The sequence below is a fragment of the Natrix helvetica genome, assembly GCF_964273705.1.
Source record: "Natrix helvetica genome assembly, chromosome: 2".
In the NCBI taxonomy this organism is placed as follows: Eukaryota; Metazoa; Chordata; class Lepidosauria; order Squamata; family Natricidae; genus Natrix; species Natrix helvetica.
This window is the reverse complement of record NC_138552.1, coordinates 269,978,497-270,003,094: the sequence shown is the minus strand read 5'-3', so window position 1 is coordinate 270,003,094 and position 24,598 is coordinate 269,978,497. Positions and strand designations below refer to the sequence as shown.

Here is a 24,598-nt window from a genome sequence, read left to right as displayed (position 1 = left end):
GATACATGGTAAATGTGTAGACGTCAACCCTCAGAATTCACAGCAAAAGACATGTTGGCTGGGCTTGCCAAGGCACCCCAATGCTATGGCACTAAAAAGAAAGAGGAAAGTGAAATTGTGTGCATCACTTACCTATCCATGGTACTTTGTACCTGCTCTGCTTTTTGTTGCGAGCCTGTAGAAGAAAAAGAAGAAAAGGAACACATGTAAGAAGAATTGTTCTATAGGAAACTATGAAGAATTGTTCTTTTCTGTTCCAAAGGGTAGGATTAAATATAATAATAGCAAGTAGGCGGAGCCGGAAGGTATTAGATGGTTCCGCCCCAAGCGCCTGATGGAACCAGATAGGTTTCAGACGGAGCTTGGGCCACCTCCTGTGGACCTGACCCGCCCCCGAATAGAGGACCTGGTAGACGCATGGAATAGTGCGACTGCCGGGGCCCTAGACCGGGTGGCGCCTTTGCGGCCTCTCCTGCGGCGACGAACCACCCTGGCCCCTTGGTTCACCGAGGAGCTAAGGGTGATGAAACGCCACAAGAGACGCCTAGAGAGTCGTTGGAGATCCTCCCGTTCCGAATTCGACCGAGCACAGGCACGAGCCTATTTGAGGACGTACCTTGTGGCATTAAGAGCGGCCAAACGTCAATATTGCACCGCTCTTATTGCGTCCGCAGATAACCGCCCTGCCGCCCTGTTTCGGGTGACTCGCTCCCTCTTATTTGAGAGACCGCGGGAAGCCCCTTTACAGGGCAGAGCAGAGGAGTTTGGGAAATATCTACAGGACAAAGTCGCTCAAATCCGGATGGGATGGGCCCCTTTCAGTGGTCCAGCAGAGACGCCCGTGGCGAGTCTTGAGGGACCGCTTTGGGAGGAGTTTGACTCGGTTGCCATCGAGGATTTGGACAGGTTGCATGGACGTCTGCGACCCACCACATGTTTATTGGACCCGTGTCCCTCCTGGCTTGTACTGGCATCCTGGGAGGTTACGCGCGACTGGCTCCTGGGCCTAGTGAACGCCTCGTTGGGTGAGGGGTCTCTACCGGCCGCCTTGAAAGAGGCGGTGGTGAGGCCCCTGCTCAAGAAGCCTTCCCTGGACCCAACGGACCTAGTCAATTATCGTCCTGTCTCCAACCTTCCTTTTTTAGCGAAGGTTGTAGAGAGTGTGGTGGCACAGCAGTTCCCACGCCACCTGGAGGAAAATGATTATCTAGACCCGCGCCAGTCCGGCTTCCGACCCGGGCACAGCACGGAGACGGCCTTGGTCGCATTGGTCGATGATCTCTGGAGGGCCAGAGATAGGGGTTGTTCCTCTATCCTGGTCCTATTAGACCTCTCGGCGGCGTTCGATACCATCGACCATGGTATCCTGTTGCACCGGCTAGAGGGGCTGGGAGTCAGGGGCACCGTTTTACGGTGGTTTGGCTCCTACCTCTCTGACCGGACGCAACGTGTGTTGGCAGGGGAGCAGAGTTCGACCCGGAGGTCACTCACATGTGGAGTGCCACAGGGATCGGTGCTCTCGCCTCTCCTGTTCAACACATATATGAAACCGCTGGGTGAGATCATCCGTGGTTTTGGGGTGGGATATCATCTGTATGCTGATGATACTCAGCTATACATTTCCACCCCGAACCACCCCAATGAGGCCGCCGAAATGATGTCCCGGTGTTTGGAGGCCGTACGGGTCTGGATGGATGGCAACCGACTAAAACTCAACCCTTCCAAGACGGAGTGGCTGTGGCTTCCGGCCCCCCGGTTCAACCAGGTGCTTCCATCCCTGGCCATTGGGGGCGTGCAACTAGCCCCCATGGAACAGGTGCGCAATTTGGGCGTCCTCCTAGATGCCCGGCTGTCCATGGATGACCATGTAACAGCCGTGGCGAGGGGGGCGTTCCATCAGGTCCGCCTGATGCGCCAATTGCGCCCCTTATTGGACCGGGATGCCCTACGCACAGTCACCCATGCGCTAGTGACGTCTCGCCTGGACTACTGCAATGCTCTCTACATGGGGCTTCCCTTGAGATGCACTCGGAGACTGCAGTTGGTCCAGAACGCGGCCGCGCGGGTGATTATGGGGAGGACTAGATACTCCCCTGTAACACCTCTCCTGCGCGAGCTGCACTGGCTTCCTGTAGTCTACCGAGTGCGTTTCAAGGTTTTGATTATGATCTTTAAAGCGCTTCATGGCACAGGGCCTAGTTACATGCAGGATCGCATCCTGCCCCATACATCCCTACGACCAATCCGCTCACACAGAGAGGGACTTCTTCGGGTGCCGTCTGCCAAACAGTGCCGGGGGGCGACACCCAGGAGCAGAGCCTTCTCTGTGATGGGCCCAGCCCTGTGGAATGACCTCCCCCGTGACATCAGGACTACTTCCGATCTCCGCTCCTTCCGGGTACAGCTGAAGACCCACCTCTTTCAATTATCTGGCCTGGCTCAACCGTAAACTTCTCTTACTCCTCCTGACAGTTCTTTTAAATTTTAAAAAATCTTAAATTTTAAATTGTGCTTTACAATTGGGGTATTTTTAATGGTGACTTTTAATTGTCCAATGTGATGTAATTTGGTACCTCCTCCGTGTATGTATGTCCTGTATATATGTATGTTTATGTGTTGTATATGTTTTTATATGCCCCACTGTACGCCGCCCCGAGTCCTGTCTGGAAAGGGAGCGGCTAATAAATTTAAGTTTATTATTATTATTATTATTATTATTATTATTATTATTATTATTATTATTATTATTATTATTATTATTATTATTATTATTATTATTATATTTGAAAGATACACAGGCAGAGCAAAACAGGAGTGAAGATAATTGTAAGTACAAACCTTAATTCCGGAGTAATATACTTCCCTCTGTGAAGACAAAAGGACTTAAAGATGGCGATTGAATAATAAAGGGTGTGTTGAAAGTGAAACTTAAAAGGGGCAGCATTTGTTAACTGCCTGTTAACTATGTTAAAAGACTCAAGAGTTTAAGATCAAAGAAAACAGTATTGGCTAACAAACATGGGAGAATAGGTGGACTTTTTGGACTTAATAAACTGGCCGCTGAAAAGTTTGTTTGAATATTTCAAAATGGCTTCAAAGCAAGCAAAACCAAGCGCTTCTAAGAGCACTAGAAATTCCCTAGCCCAGACACAGAGATTACAATCTTTATTACCCCCAGTAGAAACAAAAACTCTGACACTTGAAGATCTCCAAAAGGCATTAAAGGATCAAGCCATTGTCTTGCAGGAAAGGATTCCAAATGCTTTTAAAGACGTGTCTGAAGAAATGTCTGGAATTAAGGATTTAATCCAAACCCGTAATCAACAGATTAGGGAAGACATTGTAGATGCATTTAAGGGTTTACTTGGTTATGTAACATCTCTGGATGAGAAGGTGGAAGAAATTAATCAGTCTAACATCAAGTTGGAGAATAAAGTTGAGGAGGCACAAAGTAAAATTGATAAATCAGAGGTAGAAGTTACAATGATACAATATAGAACAATGGAATTTGCTTTAAGAATAAGAGGTTTGAAAGAACAGAACCAGGAAAATCTGAGAGATATTTTTGCCGAAGCTTTTGCCCAATTAACTGGTGAACCAAAGGTGGAGTGTGCCTGGCAGATCGATAAAATTTACCGTGTTAATTCATGGATTGCCAGACAGAGACAACTACCAAGAGATATTGTAATTTATTTTGTCACCAGGAAAACTAGGAATGAAATACTGCAAGCAACTTACAAAAATAAGTTACAAGTGGCAGGACAAGACGTGGTAGTATTGAAGGAAATCCCCCCAAAAATGTTGAGATCCAGAAAGGATTATGCATTTTTAGTGGATGAACTTAAAAGTCGCCAGATTCAATTTAGATGGGAGGCCCCAGTCGGATTGGTGGGGAATTATCAAGGACAAAGATATCGTCTTAACACAGTTTGGAAAGCAAGAGATTTTTATAGCAATGTATTAAAGGCTGGATGCCCCCCATCCCAGTATCTAAAGGAAGAAAAGAAGCAGGCGAGAACAGACAACAAGATATTCAGGTACAAGCGGGAGCTGCTCAAGCTCTGGACTTACCTGAGGAGATAGAAGAAATTATGAAACAAAGACAAACTCAAGCGGCCACTAAATGCAAAGAGCAAGAATTAGAGATGCAGCAAGCCCAGACAATAATCCAAGAAATTACAAATACAAACACAGAAGCTGTGGGGGGAGCAAGACCGAAGGTGAAATCCCAGCAAGATTTCCAGGCAGCTCTTAGAAAGCTTCAGGGAGCTGAAGATGACAATTAAATTTCTAACCTGGAACGTTAATGGTTTAAACTCACCACAAAAAAGGAAAAAAATATTTCACTATCTGAAACAATTTAAAAATGATGTAATTTGTTTGCAAGAAACACATATTAGAACACAGGATCAGAAATACTCGATGAACGCAAGATTGGGACCATACTTTGTGGCATCTGCTCCAGAGAAGAAAAATGGTATAGTTATATACTTAAAAAAGATTTAAAGGCTGAATTAATCAAAGCAGATCCTCAAGAATAAATGGAAAAAATTACAATTGTCCTTGTTGGGAAGGATAGCAGCAGTAAAAATGAATGTTTTGCCTAAGTTTCTATTTCTCTTTCAAATGATACCAATACTTAAAAAAGATGTAAATTTGGAAGAATGGTAGAAAGGTATTAATAACTTTGTCTGGGCGGGGAAGAAACCAGGAGTAAAACTTAAAATAATGCAAGATATAGGGAAAAGAGGAGGTCTGAAAATGCCCAATTTAAAATTGTACTATGAAGCAGTAGTTTCATCAACAATTAGTGATTGGATTAATCTAACAGAGGATAGAATATTGAATATTGAGGGATATGATTTGGTATATGGTTGGCACACTTATTTAATATATGATAAGAAGGTGGATAAGATTTTTAAAAGCCATATATTAAGGAATGCCCTATTGCGTGCCTGGAAAAAATACCAATATAGGTTAAATGATAAGATACCTATGTGGGTAGTACCCAGACACGCGATAGAGAATATAAGTATAGAACAAAAACAGGATGTAATTACAATTCTTAATATAGAGAGAAGTGTACTACAGTTAAAGCCTTTGAACGCATTAAGAGATGAAAGGGTAACTCAAACCTGGTTCCAGTATGGACAGTTACAAGCTAGATGGAAAAAAGATCAGACAATTGGTATCACGCAAAATGAGGATAGTTTGGTAAAACAAATTAGGGACCAGAGTCAAATGCATATAAAAAGGTTGTATAATATACTGATAGAAATAAATTCTGAAACAGAGTTAAAGACTGTATGATAAAATGGGCACAAAATTTCAAAGATAATGCCAATAATGATGGAAACATGGGAAAAGATTTGGGTAAGAAATGTAAAATTTACGCAAGCTCAGAATATGAGAGAGAATTTTTATAAGATGTTGTATAGATGGCATTTAGATCCCAAAAAAGTCAAAGCATTTTGGATAAAAATATGGTGGCTTATTCAAAATATATTTTAAAAAAGGATAAAGTTCACCCCCCAGATGTTTTTGTTAGGTATAATTACAAACTGTACAGTTATAGAGACTAATTTGATTTTGAACTTAACGAGGGCAGCAAGATTGTTGGTGGCGCAGTACTGGAAGAGGGAAGAATTGCCTACTATTCAAGAAAGGATGATAAAAGTAGTAAATCTAGCAGAGATGGCCAAAATTACAGCATATTTGAAGGATCATTCGGATGAGAAATATAAATTGGAATGGAGAAGATGGATTGACTATATTCAAAATAAATATCGGACTAGGAAATTTCAGTTAGCTTATGAGTGAAGGCACAAAGAATGTTACAATTTACCTAAAGTTAGCTTAACAAAAGGGGAATTAAAGCACAAGAGTAATATGGGATAGTATAATATGGGATAATAGGAATCTTAAATATATGTAACTGTCTTTATAATGGAGCATGTTAAGAGTTCTGTAATAGGAAAGCTTTAGTTTAAAGATTAAGAATTTGCAACAGGAAGTTTAGTTTGCAAGAGGAAGCTTAAATCACACCTAGCCTAACCACAATTTTGAAGACTTATCAGAAAAACCACATTTCATTTTAGCGTTGAGAGACGGAAAAGGGAGGGGGTGTGGGGAGTATGGGGGGGGGGCTTGTAAGATCTATAATAGTTTGGAAAACAAATTAAACGTTGTTCAGTCTTTGCTTTTTGTGTTGCGAACTGAACCTGCGCAATAAACCTTTTCTGTTTGATCCTGGAATTCTGTGTCAGTTCCTATATTCCATAATAAGAGGAGGTAGGATGTCAAAATCAGCTTATGTTAGCTTATGATTGTTAAATGTTTATACCCTGTATTTTGCTCTGGGAGGTGAGGGGGGGAGGGAGGGTCAGAGGGTGGGAAGGGGAAGGGGTAATATTTGTAAAATTTGTCAAAACCTTTGATAAAAAAAAACAGTCATGTTTTCCATAATCCCTTATTACGGAAGACTGCAGGGAAAATCAGTCTCCTGCACTACTTTTAAAAATGAGGAAAACTCCATAAAAATGGCTTTTTCAGATTTGCCTGGTGCTCATATGCAAAAAGAACCATGGACAGAAATTATGTTGGTTTGTTTTAATCAGCTATCATTGTGGCATTCTCTGATCATCAGCCTAGGTGAAACAAAACCAGGATATAAACCTAACCAATAATCATGTGGGCAATAGCAAAAGAGTGGATGGCACAAAAGACCTTATCCGAATAAAGATGCAGGTGTACTTTCCTCCACAAAGAAATGTGAAATGAACTTTCCCTGTGATTTGTTTTTCTCGGAACAGAGAAATATTTTTTCAAGAAAAAATGTGAAAATAGAACTTTTTACAAATATCACTGTTAGATCTGGGCAACGAGAAACAGACTGCGGACACGAAGTGACTTAACAGCTCTTTATTAGTAATAGCAGTGATCCAGCTTGCTCTGTGGTCGGAGGGTTCCCCTTTTATAGGGATCGGGTACGCCCCTCGACCAATCAGAACGATACCTGTTTCCCGCTGTAGCAGCGGACCAGAGGGGAGACTTACTCCGATATATGCTAATATCTAACACCCCTCCCCTCCTAGATGGAACGTTGCGGTAGGTAACATAGTCTTTTAGGTAGGTGGGTGTTTGTCTTGCTCGGGAGGAGCGTCGTAGTTCGGGTTGGTTAGAAGTGGTTGCAGGATCGGGTGCTTTTCCTGTTTCACGTTCGGGAGGTTTTGTGCCTTCGTTGCTAGGGCGTTCTGGAGTCTTCTCGGTTACGTTGTCTGGGGTTTGCTCTGCTTCGTGCGTTTTCTCTTGTTCCAAGCTTGGATCGCAGGTGTCGTAGTTTTCTATGATGGGGCTCTCGCGTGGCTGACTTTCTGTAGGCAGGAAAATCTCGTCTTCGTTTCGAAGGTCTGAGTGTGCTAGACGACCCCAAAGTTGATCGATGTGCCTTTTCCAGTTCCGCCCATCTTCTAATTCCAGCAGATACGATCGTGGACCCGTGATGCCAATGACCTTTGCCGGCATCCACAATGTTCCCCCTGCATAGTTGTGGGCGTATACTGAATCCCCTTTGCTGAAAGACCGAATTTTGCTTGTGGAGTCTGGGGGAGCTGTGGCAGAGTAATCTGGGTGAAGACGGTCCAGGTGAGACCGTAGACGGCGGCCCATGAGTAGTTCAGCGGAGCTCCTACCCGTCGTTGCGCTTGGGGTAATATGCTGAATTAGGAGGTAATGGTCAATGCGTGTTTGCCAATCACCTGGACCCATCCTAGCGAGGGCCTCTTTTGCGAATCGCACCATTCTCTCCACCTGTCCGTTTGATGCCGGATGGAATGGCGCGACGAGGGCATGCCGAATTCCCTGACCTGCTAAAAACGTTTCGAAATGCATGGCCGTGAATTGGGGCCCGTTATCGGAGACTAGGAGGTCGGGCAGGCCATGAGTGGCGAAAAGTCGCCGTAGAACCTTAATGACTGCCTCTGCCGTGGTTGAAGTCATTAGGACTACATCTAGCCATTTTGAGTATGCATCCACAACTATAAGGAAAGTCTGACCTTGGAATGGCCCTGCGAAGTCGATGTGTATTCGCGACCAGGGTGCTTTAGGTTTCTCCCATTCTGTGGCGGGCGCTTCTGGGGGTGCTGGTCTCGATTCCTGGCATGGGTCGCAAGTGGCCACCCACTCCTCTATTTCTTTGTCCATGTTTGGCCACCAAACGTAACTTCTTGCTAACGCCTTCATTCTAACAATCCCCGGATGACCCATATGTAAAGCATCTAATACATTCCTACGTAAAACATACGGAATAACAACTCGATCCCCCCACAATAAACAACCTTGTAACACTGAGAGTTCGTCCCGTTTTGCCCAAAACATTTTGAATTCCGGGCCCACGTTTCCCTTCGGCCACCCCCTCCAAACCCAAGTTTGAACTTGCTTTATTACATTGTCTTTAGAGGAGAACCTTGCAACGTCGTATGAAGAAACCGGTCCAGAGTCCAAACAGTCAATGAGCAATACCGGTACTTCTGGAGTGGGGTCTGGCAGAATGTCAGGTAATGGGCAACGGCTGAGTGCATCTGCGTGTCCAAGAGTGGAGCCCGGTCGATGAATCAATTTGTATGAATACGCAGCCAGAAAAACAGTCCACCTGGTCATGCGTGGAGAAAGGGAGACCGGGGTGGGGCGGTTTCCCGCCAAAAGTCCCAACAACGGTTTGTGATCTGTAATTAGTTCAAAATCGCGGCCGTAGAGGTATTCGTGGAAACGCTTTACTCCAGCTACAGCAGCCAGCGCTTCCCTGTCCATTTGGCTGTAATTCCTTTCGGCCGATGAAAGAGTTCTGGAGTAGAAAGCGATGGGTGCTTCTTTTCCGTCGGGCATCCTGTGGCTGAGGACTGCTCCAACTTCGAAGGGTGATGCGTCGCAGGTCAATACCAGCGGTAGGGTCTGGCTGTATTGGACAAGCAGTGAGTCAGTGGTGAGCAGGCGCTTTACCCCGGTGAAAGCTGCAGCTTCGGATCATCCCCATTTCCATGGTGCGTTCCTCTGGAGTAGACGGTGTAGTGGCTCAGCAACAGTCGCCTTCTGCCTCAGAAAAACGCTGTAGAAGTTAAGTAATCCGAGGAAGGCCTGCAACTCGGTCTGGTTTCGTGGTGTGGGGGGCGTCCTGGATCGCCTTAATTTTCTTTGAAGTGGGGTGTATTCCCTGACCATCGATTCTATAACCCAGGAATTCTACGCTAGGCACGTTAATTTGGCATTTTTCCTTTTTAAGGCGAAGACCCTTGTCACGATGTTAAAAAGTTTGCTAGGCCTGAACTGCCTAAACTGACATTCAAGAGTTAAACTAAGAAAGCTTTATTGCGCAGGTCATAAAACAAAATGTTATCTGAAAGTGATTTATTGCGCACGCGTTACACATTCCAAAAATTCCTCTCTTCTTTGTTCGGCAGCCAACTTGGCAAACGTAGCTTTCATTATCAAAATGTAACAATTAGTTATTTTCTGTTTCATTTACTTTTATTATTTTATTATTAAAGTTTGTTTATTAATTAGAATATTTTAAAAGACTTTTATTTTTCTCAATATCTCAAAAGATATGCGGAAGGGAATCAGCCACGGTCCATTGATCTCCAACAGGGTGTTTTTCCCCTGACAACTTGGTAGCAGAGTTTGGTTTTTTTGATGATACAAGCTGAGATGGCTACAATTTATGGCTGTATTTTCTCTTCGCGCTATCTTAAGATAACCGACTACGCTAATTAGCAATGTCGGAAAAAAAGAAAAAAGAAGAAAAATGGAAAGAGCTTTCTCTGACAAGGAGGCTCCCTCGGACACAGAGAAGCAAGATCAAAACGTGCTTCAGGAACAACAAATTCCTTCAGGTGCCGAGCCAGATATGGGAGAAGGAGCTACAGGACGCGACATCCACGAAACGAGGTCAGTGGTTCCTCCTTCTAAAATATCTCCAGGAGATTATGAATTTTTGGGGGCCAAGCCAAAACTTCCCACTCTGCCAGAGCCACTCCATTCCCAGACCCTCGCAGATTATCAAACGATTGATGAATGGCAACTGCCGGCACAGAAAAAATCCTCCCACGCAGAAAGCAGATTTTATGAAATCCCCCCAGATGATGAGCAAGAAATGCAAAGCTATCTTGATCAAATAAAGCTGTTTGAAAAATATGCTAGGGAGGCGAGAGTGTGTTTTGAAGAGATAAGGCGAAGTAGGAGAAGCTCCCCCACTCCCAAAATGTCTGAGGACGCCATCTTGTCTTCAAAACAACAGCCTAAGACACACCCCACAGAGTTCATTGGTCAATTAGAACAAAGAGACATGTACACATCACCGAGGTCACGTGGTCCCTTTGAGTCAACTGAACTTCCGCATACGTATAGAAAGGAGAGGCAGCCAAAAAGTGAAGCTGCACTGCCATCTGCTGGCGGAGAAAAATTATTACAACAAAAGATAAAGCAATTGGACCAGATTTTTAGAGATCTAGCTATGAGTTTTACAGAAGCCCAAACTTTGCCCTCAAAGGTTAAGTCTTCAACACCCCCTGGCGGCGTTGAATCCTCCCTAGATGGAAAAAGGCAAAGCCAAAGGCGAATTCGAGGAAGCCAATTTGATGTTGCCACGCAAAGGCCAATGATGCAACCCCAGCATCCCCTGGTTCAACAACCAGATTTGCAACCAGAGCAACAAATTGTTCCTCAGCAGGTATTCACAGTCACCCCCTTGACTGGTGAGTCCAAATTAAAGGAGTCAGGAGAGAATTATAAAGCCTGGGTCAATGAAATTGCGCTCTTGCTTCGAAGAGAAGGCACATATTCCATGGTTTTTAAATCTCCCCGTCAACCCTGGACACCTGCAATAAGAGACCTCGAAAACAGAGCAATCACGACTTTACTCATGTCAATGGAAATTGAGATCCAAGGTATCTTTCCACCTGATGCAACTGCCCAAGAAATATGGGCTATTTTGGAAGATTGCTACAGGCCCGTTTCAATTGAATCTTTATGTTTGCTCATGTCCGAGTTCCATGGTTCGAAGTTGAAACCTGGTGAACGAATTGGTGGACATTTGACCAAACTGAAAAGAATGAGAAGTGAATTGAGACAAAATGGCCATGTAATCGATGATATCCAAATGATTAGCATCATCATTAACTCATTGAATTATGAATGGAAAGATGCTGTTGCAAAGATTAACTACGTGCCTATTGCTCAACGCACAGTTAACCACGTTTGCAGATTTTTAGTGGAAGACGAAACTATCAGGTTAGCTACCCCACATCTGCAACGGCCTCCAGCACCAAAGGCTCCAGCCAGACGTCCCTTCCGAGGAAGAGGCTACGCTCCAAGGATGCCAAAATGCTACACCTGCAACCGTGTGGGACATGACACCCGGGATTGTCCCCAACGAGTTCCAGCTCCCGTCACGTACCAGCCCAGAGGAACAGATTCCAGAGGCAGAGGTGGAGGCGGAAGACAAGGTCGTCGTGGTCCAAGGCGTGATCCACAAGCTCCGCTTGCAACACTGGCCATAACCAACGTTCCACAACCTGATCCAAAGTTCGACAGACGTCTTTTGTGGACTTTAGATAGTGGAGCAGCTGTGCACGTTACCCACAGAAGGGAACTTTTCACAGAGATGGGCGAACCAGAGCCCGAGTATCGAGAACTGTATTCCTTCACCAACCACACTTGCAAGGTCATGGGAAAAGGAACTGTTTACATTGAAGAACTCGATACACACATCCCTGATGTTTATTACATACCTTCAGCAACCAGTAATTTGCTTAGTCAAAGTCACTTGTCTAGAGATTTAAAGTTCCAGGTTCACCACCTCGAAAAAGCAAGTTACTTAGTTAAAGATGGTGATATTGTTGCTGAAACCATGCTGATTGGTGGTGTTTATTACTTAAAGCCAAAGCCTAAAGGGCAAGCACAGGCAAGTATGCAAACTCCAAAAAGGCACAACGCAAACCCAGAGAGAGTTGTCCCAGAGAGAGAAAGCGTTACTGTGCCAAAGGCTCCTAAAGCCAACAAACAGAGAAAACAGAAACAGATTGCTCAGAGCAAGCCTGAGGGTCCTCATGAAACTGTTAATGTTGAGAATTCACTAACTGGTAAACCTTTGCATTCCAGGTGTATTCACAAGTGGCACAGAAGATTGGGGCATGCCAGTTTCCGTGTTCTTAGAAAGATGCCGGAGTTCGCAAAAGGTTTGGATCTAAAGGGGTGTAAGGTGTTTTTGGATTGTGCGGTTTGCAAAAAGGCTAAATCCAAGGCGGCTGCAATTCCCAAACATGCTACACGCCGGTCAACACGCATTTTTGATTTGGTACACACTGACATAGTGGGTCCTTTCCCACCAACACTTGGTGGCAGAAAGTATTTTTTAACAATTGTAGATAATCATTCTAGATATGGATTTGTATATCCTATGAGAGAGAAATCTGAGACCTTTCAGATCTTTAAAGACTTTGCAGCGTTTGTTTCTACACAATACCAAGTTCGCATCGCCAGAATCCAGAGTGACCGTGGTGCAGAATTCATGTCTCAGCGTTTCCAGGACTGGATGCGTAAGAATGGAATTCTTCATCAGACATCTGCTCCATATACACCGGCTCATAACGGAGTCGTAGAAAGAAGACAAGGGGTTCTACAAACCATGATGCGTTGTCTTCTAGAAGATGCCAATCTCAGTAACACATACTGGGGTGAAGCAATCAAATATGCAAATTACATTGTCAACCGTACTTGGAGCAGTGTAATCAATCAAACTCCTTTCTACATGCTGTATGGCTACAAGCCTGATCTCAAGAACCTCCATATTTTTGGTTCATATGCTATGGTGAACACTCCCTTAAGTCAAAGAAGAAAGGGAGGTACAGTAGCAAAGAGACTGAGATTTATGGGTATTGATGATAATTCAAAATGGTATAAATTCATTGATACTAAACATGTGATTGTCATTTCACAATCTGCTAATTTTGAGGAAGACATTGACTGGTCCAGGATTCATTCCAATGATCCTGAAGTTTATTTTCCTAGAGATGGTGTTCCAGATGCCACGCAGCCTGATGACAATTTGCAGGCAGATGTTCCTTCTACCAGCTCTTCACAACCTGATGTTCCGTCTTCGCAAGCCGCAGATGCTGATGCTAGCGACGAACGTGAGGACGAGGATGATGATGAAGAAGAAGAAGACTGGACTGATGTTCCTAGACGCTCCAAGAGGGCCACAAAAGGAATCCCTCCACACAACGTTATTCATGGCAACTGACAAAAACACCAGTACCTTTGATTTGCAACGTTACTCTTCCTCCAGAGACATTCAGACAAATCAAACAGCTTCCTGATTCAGAACAAGACAAATGGTATGATGCAATGCAGGATGAAATGGACAGTTTGAAGAAACTTAATGTATTCACACCTGCAAAACCTCCAGCAAACAAGAAAGTAATTGGCACCCGATGGGTCTACAGAATCAAGAAGAAACCGAATGGTGAGTCTTTATACAAAGCCAGACTTGTAGCTCAGGGTTTCGCTCAACGTTATCCTGAGGACTACACAAACACTTACTCACCAACAGTCAGAACTGAAAGTGTAAAAATTGCTTTAACCACTGCAACTATTCTTGGTTTAGAAGTTTTTCAATTTGATGTGGACACAGCTTATCTACATGCAGACCTAGATGAAGAGATCTAAGTGAGAAGCCCTCCAGGATTCCGAAAGCAAGAAGGGGATACCTGGTTCCTGAACAAAAGTCTTTATGGTCTGAAACAGTCAGGTTTAATGTGGTATTTATGTCTTACTGACAAACTAAATTCAATGGGCTTTATTAAGTCCGAAACTGATGAATGCGTGTTCACAAAAAGATCTAACAATGCATATGAGATAATTCTTGTTTATGTTGATGATATTGTTTATATTGGTCCAAATAAGAAAATGAGTGAGATTTTTGCCAAAAGTTTGCAGAGATACTTCACACTAAAATCTTTAGGACACATTAGCACTTATTTAGGTGTTCAAATTGAAAAGACACAGAAGGGGTTCAGTCTTTCACAAGAGGAGAAAATTGACCACATCATTGCAACATGAAAGATGCTAGCACAACAAAGACACCCATGCAAACAGATTTTCACAACTTAACACATGAACCAAGTCCTGAGTTCGAGGATCAAACACTCTATCGTTCAGTCATTGGTTCACTATTATACATTAGTAGTTGGACCAGACCTGACATCGCACTTAGTGTTAATCTTTTATCACGACACGTAGGTAAGGCAACACAATTTCATTGGTCATGCATTAAGAAGTTGTTGAAATACCTGAAACACACTAAGCACATGAAGTTATTGCTAGAACCAACACACACTGATCAACCAAAGTTGATTTGTTTTGTTGATTCCGACTGGGCGAGCGACAAGAAGTCACGCAAAAGCACTTCTAGTTACATGATGTTCCTAAATGGTTGTCCTGTTTACTGGCAAGTGAGAAAACAGAGTTTTGTTTCATGTTCATCTACTGAAGCTGAATATGCTTGTGTTTCAGATGCTTGTAATTCTCTAACGTGGTTTGATGCTTTGATCACAGATATCTGGACACGTCCGATTCGACCAATCACCGTGATGGAAGATAATGTATCTGTTGTTTATATTTCTGAGTCACATTTTACAGGTTCTAGGTCCAGACACATTGACATTCGTTATCAAAACACAAAGCAATTAGTTAAGCAAGGTTTTGTTAAATTGCAATATGTTTCTACACATGATCAGATTGCAGACATGCTTAACAAACCACTCGCCGCAAATCAACACGAGTATCTGCGAAAGAAGATGTGCCTTAATTGATGATTTGATGATGTCAGCCCAGACTAGCAAAAGAAGGGGTGTCACGATGTTAAAAAGTTTGCTAGGCCTGAACTGCCTAAACTGACATTCAAGAGTTAAACTAAGAAAGCTTTATTGCGCAGGTCATAAAACAAAATGTTATCTGAAAGTGATTTATTGCGCACGCGTTACACATTCCAAAAATTCCTCTCTTCTTTGTTCGGCAGCCAACTTGGCAAACGTAGCTTTCATTATCAAAATGTAACAATTAGTTATTTTCTGTTTCATTTACTTTTATTATTTTATTATTAAAGTTTGTTTATTAATTAGAATATTTTAAAAGACTTTTATTTTTCTCAATATCTCAAAAGATATGCGGAAGGGAATCAGCCACGGTCCATTGATCTCCAACAGGGTGTTTTTCCTCTGACAACCCTTTTCTCTGATTCTGGCCAAAACAGTTCTGACTCTTTTATTTAATTGCTCCTCGTTTGCAGCGGACACCAAGATGTCGTCAAAATAGGGGACGATTCCCGGTATCCCTTGCAAAAGTCGTTCCATGACGCTCTGGAACAATCCTGGGGCAATACTCACACCGAATTGTAGCCGGTTGCATTTGAATGCTCCTCTATGCGTCACTATAGTCTGGGCCTCCGCTGTGGCGCTATCAACTGGCAGTTGCTGGTAAGCTTGTGCCATGTCTAACTTAGCAAATACCTTTCCTGGCCCCAACGAGTGCAATAAGTGCTGTACTACAGGCACAGGATATGCGCTCTGTTGTAGCGCGACATTAATTGTGCATTTATAGTCCGCACAGATGCGGACTGATCCATCTGGTTTGACTGGGGTCACGATGGGTGTTTCCCAGCGCGCGTGATCTACCGGCTCAAGGATTCCTTGCTCCACTAACTTATCTATTTCCTTATCTATTTTTGGGCGGAGTGCAAAAGGCACTCGTCTCGGTTTAAGTCGGATTGGTGCCACCTTGGGGTCTAAATTGAATGATATTGGTTTACCCACATACTTACCTAGACCGGGGCTGAACACATCCTCGAACTCCTTAAAAATCTGTTCAGCGCTGCTGTTTCTCACGGCGTTGATTCCGGTGACTTCTAACCCCAGGGCTTCAAACCAATCAAGCCCCAGAAGGTTCTGCAATGGCGCGCTGGCGATGGTCACGGGCAGCTGGGCTTCGATGTCCTTGAAACGGATGTGGAATGTGCCTTGGCCCACGATGGGGACTTGGTTCCCCTGGTAGTCTCGTAGCAGGACGTCTGGAGCGCGTAGTTGGCTCTTTCTGAGGCTAGGGATAGCCTGTTTCATGGATGCCCATGAAATAATCGTCAGGGTCGATCCTGTGTCAACTTCTAGCTCGCAGGGTGAGCCCTCCAAGAGGACTGTGACTCTCAGCCTTTTTGGCCGCTTAGGGCGGACCTGATGTATTGTGGTGAGATACGTTCGCAACTCTTCTCTCTGGGTCAACTCTATCTCATCGTCTACATCCTGAAAATACTCTCGTTGAGCGTCTTGATAGAACGCTCTTTCAGCTCTTTGTGTGTATTCTCTCTGGGGATACGCTCGCTCAGCTCCTTGTGAGTAATCTCTCTGGGGATACGCTCGTTCAGCTCTTTGGAAATTTTCTCTCTGGGTAAACACTTGTGGATTTCTCTCTGGGCGCCCTTTTTGATTTCGCCAAGCCCCTGGGTTGGGCTTCTGTTGGCGGTACATGGGTGGCTGCCGTGTGGCAGGGACTCCGCTCCGGCACACTCGTGCGATGTGCCCAAGTTTGTTGCAATGCGAACAAACAACGTTCCTGAACCTACAAGTAGACCTGGGGTGATTCCCTCCGCAGCTTGCGCAGGGCGGCAAACAGAATCCGGGTCTCCCCCCAGGCCTCAAGTGACTGCTCTGCATCAGGTGACTGTCCTCGAACTCGGGATTCTCGTAGTCGGGGCTTGTGTCCTCGTAGTGTACTCTGGTTTGTCTTGGTGCTGGCTGGTTTACATTGGCCCCTCGTTGTATGGTCACCGATGATTTCTCCGCTGACTCTGACGCTCTTGCTTCGTTTAGCGCTATCTGTAGGGTTAAATTCGGGTGTGCCAACAGCTTCTTTTGTAGCGAAATGTCTCTTAACCCACAGATGAGCTGCGCTAAGATGTGCTCGTCCAGATCCCTGAACTCGCAGTGAGTTGCTGCTTTTCGTAGAGCTGCAACATATTGATTTATGGATTCTCCCGCCTTCTGGTTCCTCGTGTTGAATTCCTTGCGGCAGACATGGCGGGAAGGTTTTGGCGCGTAATGAGTTTGCAGAGCCTGTTGCAACGCCATCCACGATACTGCCTGTATTGGAGTAGGCGCGGTGAGGTCTCTGGCCGTATTGAAGACTTCCTTTCCGCAGTAGCCGAGGAAGATGTTTTTCTTCCTCGCGTCGGTGATCCCCGTGTATTCGTTCGCTTCGAGGAAACACTCGAAACGAATCATGAAGGCTTCCCATTCGTCGTTTGCTGGGTCGAAAGGAGCGGGGGGAGCATGCATCGCCATCTTCTCTGTTTGAATTTGCCACGCTGCGGTGATCTGAGATGGCTGCCGGAATTTCTGCCGAATTCCTGGGCTGGATCAAATCCGGAGATTCTGGAGGTAGCGTTCTTCGTCCTATCTGCCTCTCGATCCCACCTTCGTCGCCAATGTTAGATCTGGGCAACGAGAGACAGACTGCGGACACGAAGTGACTTAACAGCTCTTTATTAGTAATAGCAGTGATCCAGCTTGCTCTGTGGTCGGAGGGTTCCCCTTTTATAGGGATCGGGTACGCCCCTCGACCAATCAGAACGATACCTGTTTCCCGCTGTAGCAGCGGACCAGAGGGGAGACTTACTCCGATATATGCTAATATCTAACAATCACTTCTTGACTTTTTTTTTTGTAGTCAAATTATTCCCAACTTTTTTTAAAAAAAAGCTAAAGTCACAAAAATAGAATCAAGCTCTCTCTCTTCCCCCCCCACCGCTTCCCAAATAATTCCACAACTTTACATTACACAAAATATTTTTAATAATTGGTTAATATGTTATTGATCCAGTCATCAAACATGAATAAAAGAGACTCCACTATATCCATAAAACAGGTACATAGTCTCATGAGATAAGCCTTTGCTTTCTGTCAGATAGATAATGATCTGGGAAGTTATAGCTGAGGTTGAAGAGCCATATGACAACAGCTTGTCATATCTAGTATTTAGTAACAGCCCTTCTTCACAACCAGAACCAGGACCAGAAATTTAAGCAACTTCCAATGAAGAATTTGATCTTACCTGTATTTTTTTCACCTTTTTGAACGCCCAGATAGTAGCAGGCACAAATATAATGGCAACTAGCAGAAATAGCAGCAGGTGGCAGCAGTCTGAGATGACATTCTGCAGGATTGTCAGCATGGTGCTGGGGCCCAGCAGCTGCTCTGTCAGCCTCTAGGCTACAATTTCTTAGGACTTCCCATCTGAGGTCATGCTTGCATCACAAATGTCTTTTGCAGCCCATTTTGCTTGACTGAAGCCTTTTCTCTGATCAGCAGACATCAAAATTAACTACATTCAGCCCACTCAACTTATAAACAGCAAAGATATTAGGTATAAACACTAGTGCTGCTTATAGTCATTTGCTTGTTTATTCACTCGTTATTTTGACCTCACTTTTTTGCTATAAAATTCTAAGGCATCTCACTGTAAACATGAACCCAATTCAGGTAAGAATTCAAAGCTGAGAATAAAACAGATGTGTGTTAATTATTTACTCAAGTCTAGCCAATACTGTTTAAAAACCATTTTCAAATGACACTTGTATTAGAGACCTATAAAGTTTCACAAGAAAGAATGCAAACTTTTTGATTTACAAGGATTCCCTACCCCCACTCCGCAATTATTACTACGAAATACAGAAACAGAAGACAACAGAACTAGTTTGGTCTAGTGGTTAAGATATTAGATCACAAACCTGGAGATCATGAATTCTAGTTCCACTTCAGGCATGAAAGCTAGTTTTCCAGAAAATAGGAGGAAGAATGAGTATTAGGTATGTTTGCTGCCGTGAATTATTTACAAAAATAATAAAGGTGGGAAATAAAATATTGTATTAAATATGTAGATCAGCTTTTTCCAGCTTTGTAGAACCAGCCTGGCCACATTTATTGCGGATAATGGGATTTTTTTTTTAAAAAAATAGCAAAATACAAAACAACTAGCACTGACAGAAAGAAAAATAGAGAAATGGTTGTTAGATATTAGCATATATCGCAGCAAGTCTCCTCTCTGGTCCGCCGCTACGGCGGGAAACAGGTATCGCTCTGATTGGTCGAGAGGCGTACCCGATTCCTATAAAAGGGGAACCCTCCGATCACAGAGCAAGCTGGATCACTTCTACTACTAATAAAGAGCTGATAAGTCACTACGTGTCCGCAGTCTGTTCTCTCGTTGCCCGAATCTAACATTGGCGACGAGGGTGGGATCGAGAGACAGATAGGACGAAGAAAGCTACTTCAGAATCTCAGGATTCGATCCAGCCCAGGAATTCGGCAGAAATTCCGGCAGCCATCTCAGGGCACCGCAGCGCGGCAAATTCAAACGAAGAGAAGATGGCGATGCACACTCCCCCCGCTCCATTCGACCCGACAAACGACGAATGGGAGGCTTTCATGATTCGTTTCGAGTGTTTTCTCGAAGCGAACGAATACACGGGGATAACTGATGCCCGAAAGAAAAACATCTTCCTTGGCTACTGTGGGCGAGAAGTTTTCAACACGGCCAGAGACCTCTCAGCGCCTACTCCGATACAAGCGGTATCATGGACGGCGCTGCAACAGACTCTACAGACTCATTACGCGCCAAAACCTTCCCGCCACGTTTCCCGCCAGGAATTCAACACGCGGAACCAGAAGGCGGGAGAATCAATCAACCAATATGTTGCAGCCCTACGTAAAGCAGCAACTCACTGCGAGTTCAGGGATCTGGACGAGCATATCCTGGCAAGATTTATTTGTGGGTTAAGGGACATTTCGCTACAAAAAAGGCTGTTGGCAAACCCAAATTTAACCCTACAAATAGCGCTAAACGAAGCAAGGGCATCCGAATCAGCGGAGAAATCATCGGAAACCATACAACGCGGATTCAACGTAAGCCAGCCAGCACCCAGACACACCAGAGTCCACTACGAGGACACCAACCCCGACTATGAGGATTCCGAGTTCGAGGACAGTCACCTGATGAGGAGCAGTCACATGAGGCCTGGGGGGAGACCCGGATTCCGTTTGCCACCCTGCGCAAGCTGCGGAGGGAATCACCCCCGGTCTACCTGTCAGTTCAGGAACGTTGTTTGTTCACACTGCAACAAACTTGGGCACATTGCACGAGTGTGCCGGAAACGAAGTCCCTGCCTCAAGGCAGCCGCCTACGTACCGCCAACAGAAGCCCAACCCAGGGGTTTGGCGAAATCATAAAGGGCGCCCAGAGAGAAATCCACAAGTGTTTACCCAGAGAGACAATTCCCATAGAGCTGAAAGGGCGTATTCCCAGAGAGATTATACACAAAGAGCTGAGAGAGCGTTCTACCAAGACGCTCAACAAGAGTATTTTCAGGATACAGACGCTGAGATAGAGTTGACCCAGAGAGAGGAATTGCGAACGTATCTCACCACAATAAGTCAGGTCCGCACCAAGCGGCCTAAAAAGCTGAAAGTCACAGTCCTCTTGGAGGGATCCCCTTGCGAGCTGGAAGTTGACACAGGATCGTCCGTGACGATCATTTCATGGTCCTCCATGAAAAAGGCTATCCCTAGCCTCAAAAAGAGCCAACTAAGCGCACCAGACATCCTGCTACACGACTACCAGGGGAATCGAGTCCCCATCGTAGGCCAAGGCACGTTCCAAATTCGCTTCAAGGACATCGTAGCCCAGCTGCCCGTGACCGTCGCCAGCGCTCCGTTACAGAACCTTCTAGGACTAGATTGGTTTGAAGCCTTGGGGTTAGAAGTCACCGGGATCAACACCGTGGAGAACAGCAGCGCTGAACAGATTTTTAAGGAGTTCGAGGATGTGTTCAGCCCCGGTCTTGGTAAGTATGTGGGTAAACCAATCTCATTCAATTTAGACCCCAAAGTGGCGCCAATCTGACTTAAACCGAGACGAGTGCCTTTTGCACTCCGCCCAAAAATAGATAAGGAGATAGATAAGTTAGTTGAGCAAGGAATCCTTGAGCCGGTGGATCACGCGCGCTGGGAAACTCCCATTGTGACCCCAGTCAAGCCAGACGGGTCAGTCTGCATCTGCGCGGACTATAAATGCACAATTAATGTCGCGCTACAACAAAGCGCATATCCTGTGCCAGTAGTACAACACTTATTGCACTCGTTGGGGCCAGGAAAGATATTTGCTAAATTAGACATGGCACAAGCTTACCAGCAGTTGCCCGTGGATAGCGCCACAGCGGAGGCCCAAACTATAGTGACGCATAGAGGAGCATTCAAATGCAACCGGCTACAATTCGGTGTAAGTATTGCTCCACGTCTGTTCCAGAGCGTCATGGAACGGCTTTTGCAAGGGATACCGGGAGTCGTCCCCTATTTCGACGACATCTTGGTGTCCGCTGCAAACGAGGAGCAACTATTAAAAAGAGTCAGATCTGTTTTGGCCAGAATCAGAGAAAAGGGTCTCCGCCTCAAAAAGGAGAAATGCCAAATTAATGTGCCTAGCGTAGAATTCCTGGGATATAGAATTGATGGTCAGGGAATACACCCCACTTCAAAGAAAATTAAGGCGATCCAGGACGCCCCCACACCACGAAATCAGACCGAGTTGCAGGCTTTCCTCGGACTACTTAACTTCTACAGCGTTTTTCTGAGACAAAAGGCGACCGTTGCTGAGCCATTACATCGACTACTCCAGAGGAACGCAACATGGAGATGGGGACGATCCGAAGCAGCAGCTTTTGCCGCAGTAAAGCGTTTGCTCACCACTGACTCGCTGCTAGTACAATACAGCCAGACGCTACCGCTGGTATTGACCTGCGACGCATCACCATTTGGAGTCGGCGCAGTCCTTAGCCACAGGATGCCAAACGGGAACGAAGCACCCATCGCTTTCTACTCCAGGACTCTTTCATCAGCCAAAAGGAATTACAGCCAGATGGACAGGGAAGCGTTAGCTGCTGTAGCTGGAGTGAAACGTTTCCACGAATACCTCTACGGCCGAGAATTTGAACTAATTACAGATCACAAACCGCTGTTGGGACTTTTGGCGGGAAATCGCCCTACACCAGTCTCCCTTTCTCCACGCATGACCAGGTGGACTGTTTTCCTGGCTGCGTACTCTTACAAGCTAATTCATTGACCGGGCTCCACTCTAGGACATGCAGACGCGCTCAGCCGTTGCCCACTTCCGGATCTCTTGCCAGACCCCACTCCCGAGGTACCGGTGTTGTTAATTGACTGTTTGGATTCAGGACTGGTTTCTTCCTGCGACGTTGCCAGATTCTCTGCTAGGGACAATATAATAAAGCAAGTTCAAACCTGGGTTTGGAGGGGGTGGCCGAAGGGAAACGTGGGCCCGGAATTCAAGTTGTTTTGGGGGAAACGCGATGAGCTTTCAGTATTGCAAAGTTGTTTATTGTGGGGGGATCGAGTTGTTATTCCGTATGTGTTACGTAGAAATGTATTAGAGGCATTACATGTGGGGCATCCGGGGATCGTTAGAATGAAGGCGTTAGCAAGAAGTTACGTTTGGTGGCCCAACATGGACAAAGAAATAGAGGAATGGGTGGCCACTTGCGATCCATGCCAGGAATCGAGACCAGCACCCCCGGAAGCGCCCGCCACAGAATGGGAGAAGCCTAAAGCACCCTGGTCGCGAATACACATCGATTTCGCAGGGCCAGTCCAAGGTCAGACTTTCCTTATAGTTGTGGATGCATACTCCAAATGGCTAGAAGTAGTCCTAATGACTTCAACCACGGCAGAGGCAGTCATTAAGGTTCTACGGCGACTTTTCGCCACTCATGGCCTGCCCGACCTACTGGTCTCCGATAATGGGCCCCAGTTCACGGCCATGCAATTTGAAACGTACTTAGCAGGTCAGGGAATTCGGCATGCCCTCGTCGCGCCATTCCATCCGGCATCAAATGGACAGGCGGAGAGAATGGTGCGATCTGCAAAAGAGGCCCTCGCTAGGATGGGTCCAGGTGATTGGCAAACACGCATTGACCATTACCTACTAATTCAATATATTACCCCCAGCGCAACGACAGGTAGGAGCCCCGCTGAACTACTCATGGGCCGCCGTCTACGGTCTCACCTGGACCGTCTTCACCCCAATTACTCTGCCACAGCGCCCCCAGACTCTACAAGCAAAATTCGGAATTTTAGCATAGGGGATTCAGTATACGCCCACAACTATGCAGGGGGAACATTGTGGATGCCGGCAAGGGTCATTGGCATCACGGGTCCACGATCGTATCTGTTAGAGCTTGAAGATGGACGGAATTGGAAAAGGCACATCGATCAACTACGGGGTCGCCTGGCACACTCAGACCTGCGGGCTGACGATGGAAACTACCTGCCAGCACAAAGTCAGCCACTCGAGACCCCCGACACAGAGAACCACGACACCTACGAGCCCAGGGTAGAACAAGAGGTTGAAAGAGAACCCGAACAACGCCAAAGCAAAGAAAGTCTGCAGACCCCCGAACGCGAAGCAGAGAAAGCAACCGATCCTGAAACCACTCCAGATCAACCAGAACTGCGACGTTCTACCCGTGTAAGGCAAACACCAACATATCTTAAGGACTATGTAACCAACCGTAATGCGTCGTCTAAGAGGGGAGGGGTGTTAGATATTAGGATATATCGCAGCAAGTCTCCTCTCTGGTCCGCCGCTACGGCGGGAAACAGGTATCGCTCTGATTGGTCGAGAGGCGTACCTGATTCCTATAAAAGGGGAACCCTCCGACCACAGAGCAAGCTGGATCACTTCTACTACTAATAAAGAGCTGATAAGTCACTACGTGTCCGCAGTCTGTTCTCTCGTTGCCCGAATCTAACAATGGTGATTATTGATCAGTTTAAAAAAACCTAGAAAATATTATTTAAATGAGCACGACTAAAAAAGCAAAAGCTAATTAACAGAAAGAAAAGATCCATATAGTAATTAGTGATATACCATTCATTAAATCCTTAACTGATCCAGCATGTTGCTTTATATCTTCATTCTTAAAACACAGTAACTTTTTGATAAATAGATCCATATCCTGGATCCATTCCTTGAAATCATGAAAGTAAGTTTATTTCGTAAGAAACTTTCCTGATCCATTGGGTGAACATTAGCCTCTGGAAGGCTGCTAATTCTCTCTGCCTCCCCAGAAGCAGAAAATTCTGCCCTACTGGCATAGAGGGCTGCTGCAACGCTTAAAATAAAGAATGCACATTTGCAGGTTATCACTAAAGGCGAAAACTATCACATAGGCAAGGATGTCTCCAGCCCGATTCAGTGGGCATGGCTAGTCTAATGAAGAGAAGGGCCTGGGGAGACATGATAGCACTGTTCCAATATTTGAGGGGCTGCCACAGAGAGGAAGGGGTCAAGCTATTTTCCAAAGCACCTGAAGGCCAGACAAGGAATAATGGATAGAAACTGATCAAGGAGAGATTCACCCTAGAAATGAAGAGGAACTTTCTGACAGTGAGAACAATCAGGCAATGGAACAGCTTTTCTTCGGAAG

General features: G+C 45.3%; 1 protein-coding gene across 1 annotated transcript in view; it reads right to left on the bottom strand.

The window, feature by feature from the left end:
• Positions 1–24,598, bottom strand: part of LOC309386892 (uncharacterized protein) — a 34,061-nt gene that overhangs the window by 9,005 nt on the left and 458 nt on the right. Inside the window, exons 2-3 of the mRNA XM_081942797.1 lie at positions 18,154–18,399; positions 133–175 (exon numbers count right to left, since the gene is read on the bottom strand). Coding sequence (XP_081798923.1) covers positions 133–175; positions 18,154–18,273 — 163 coding nt within the window. The 5' untranslated portion in view covers positions 18,274–18,399. The remainder of the gene's footprint in view (positions 1–132; positions 176–18,153; positions 18,400–24,598) is intronic.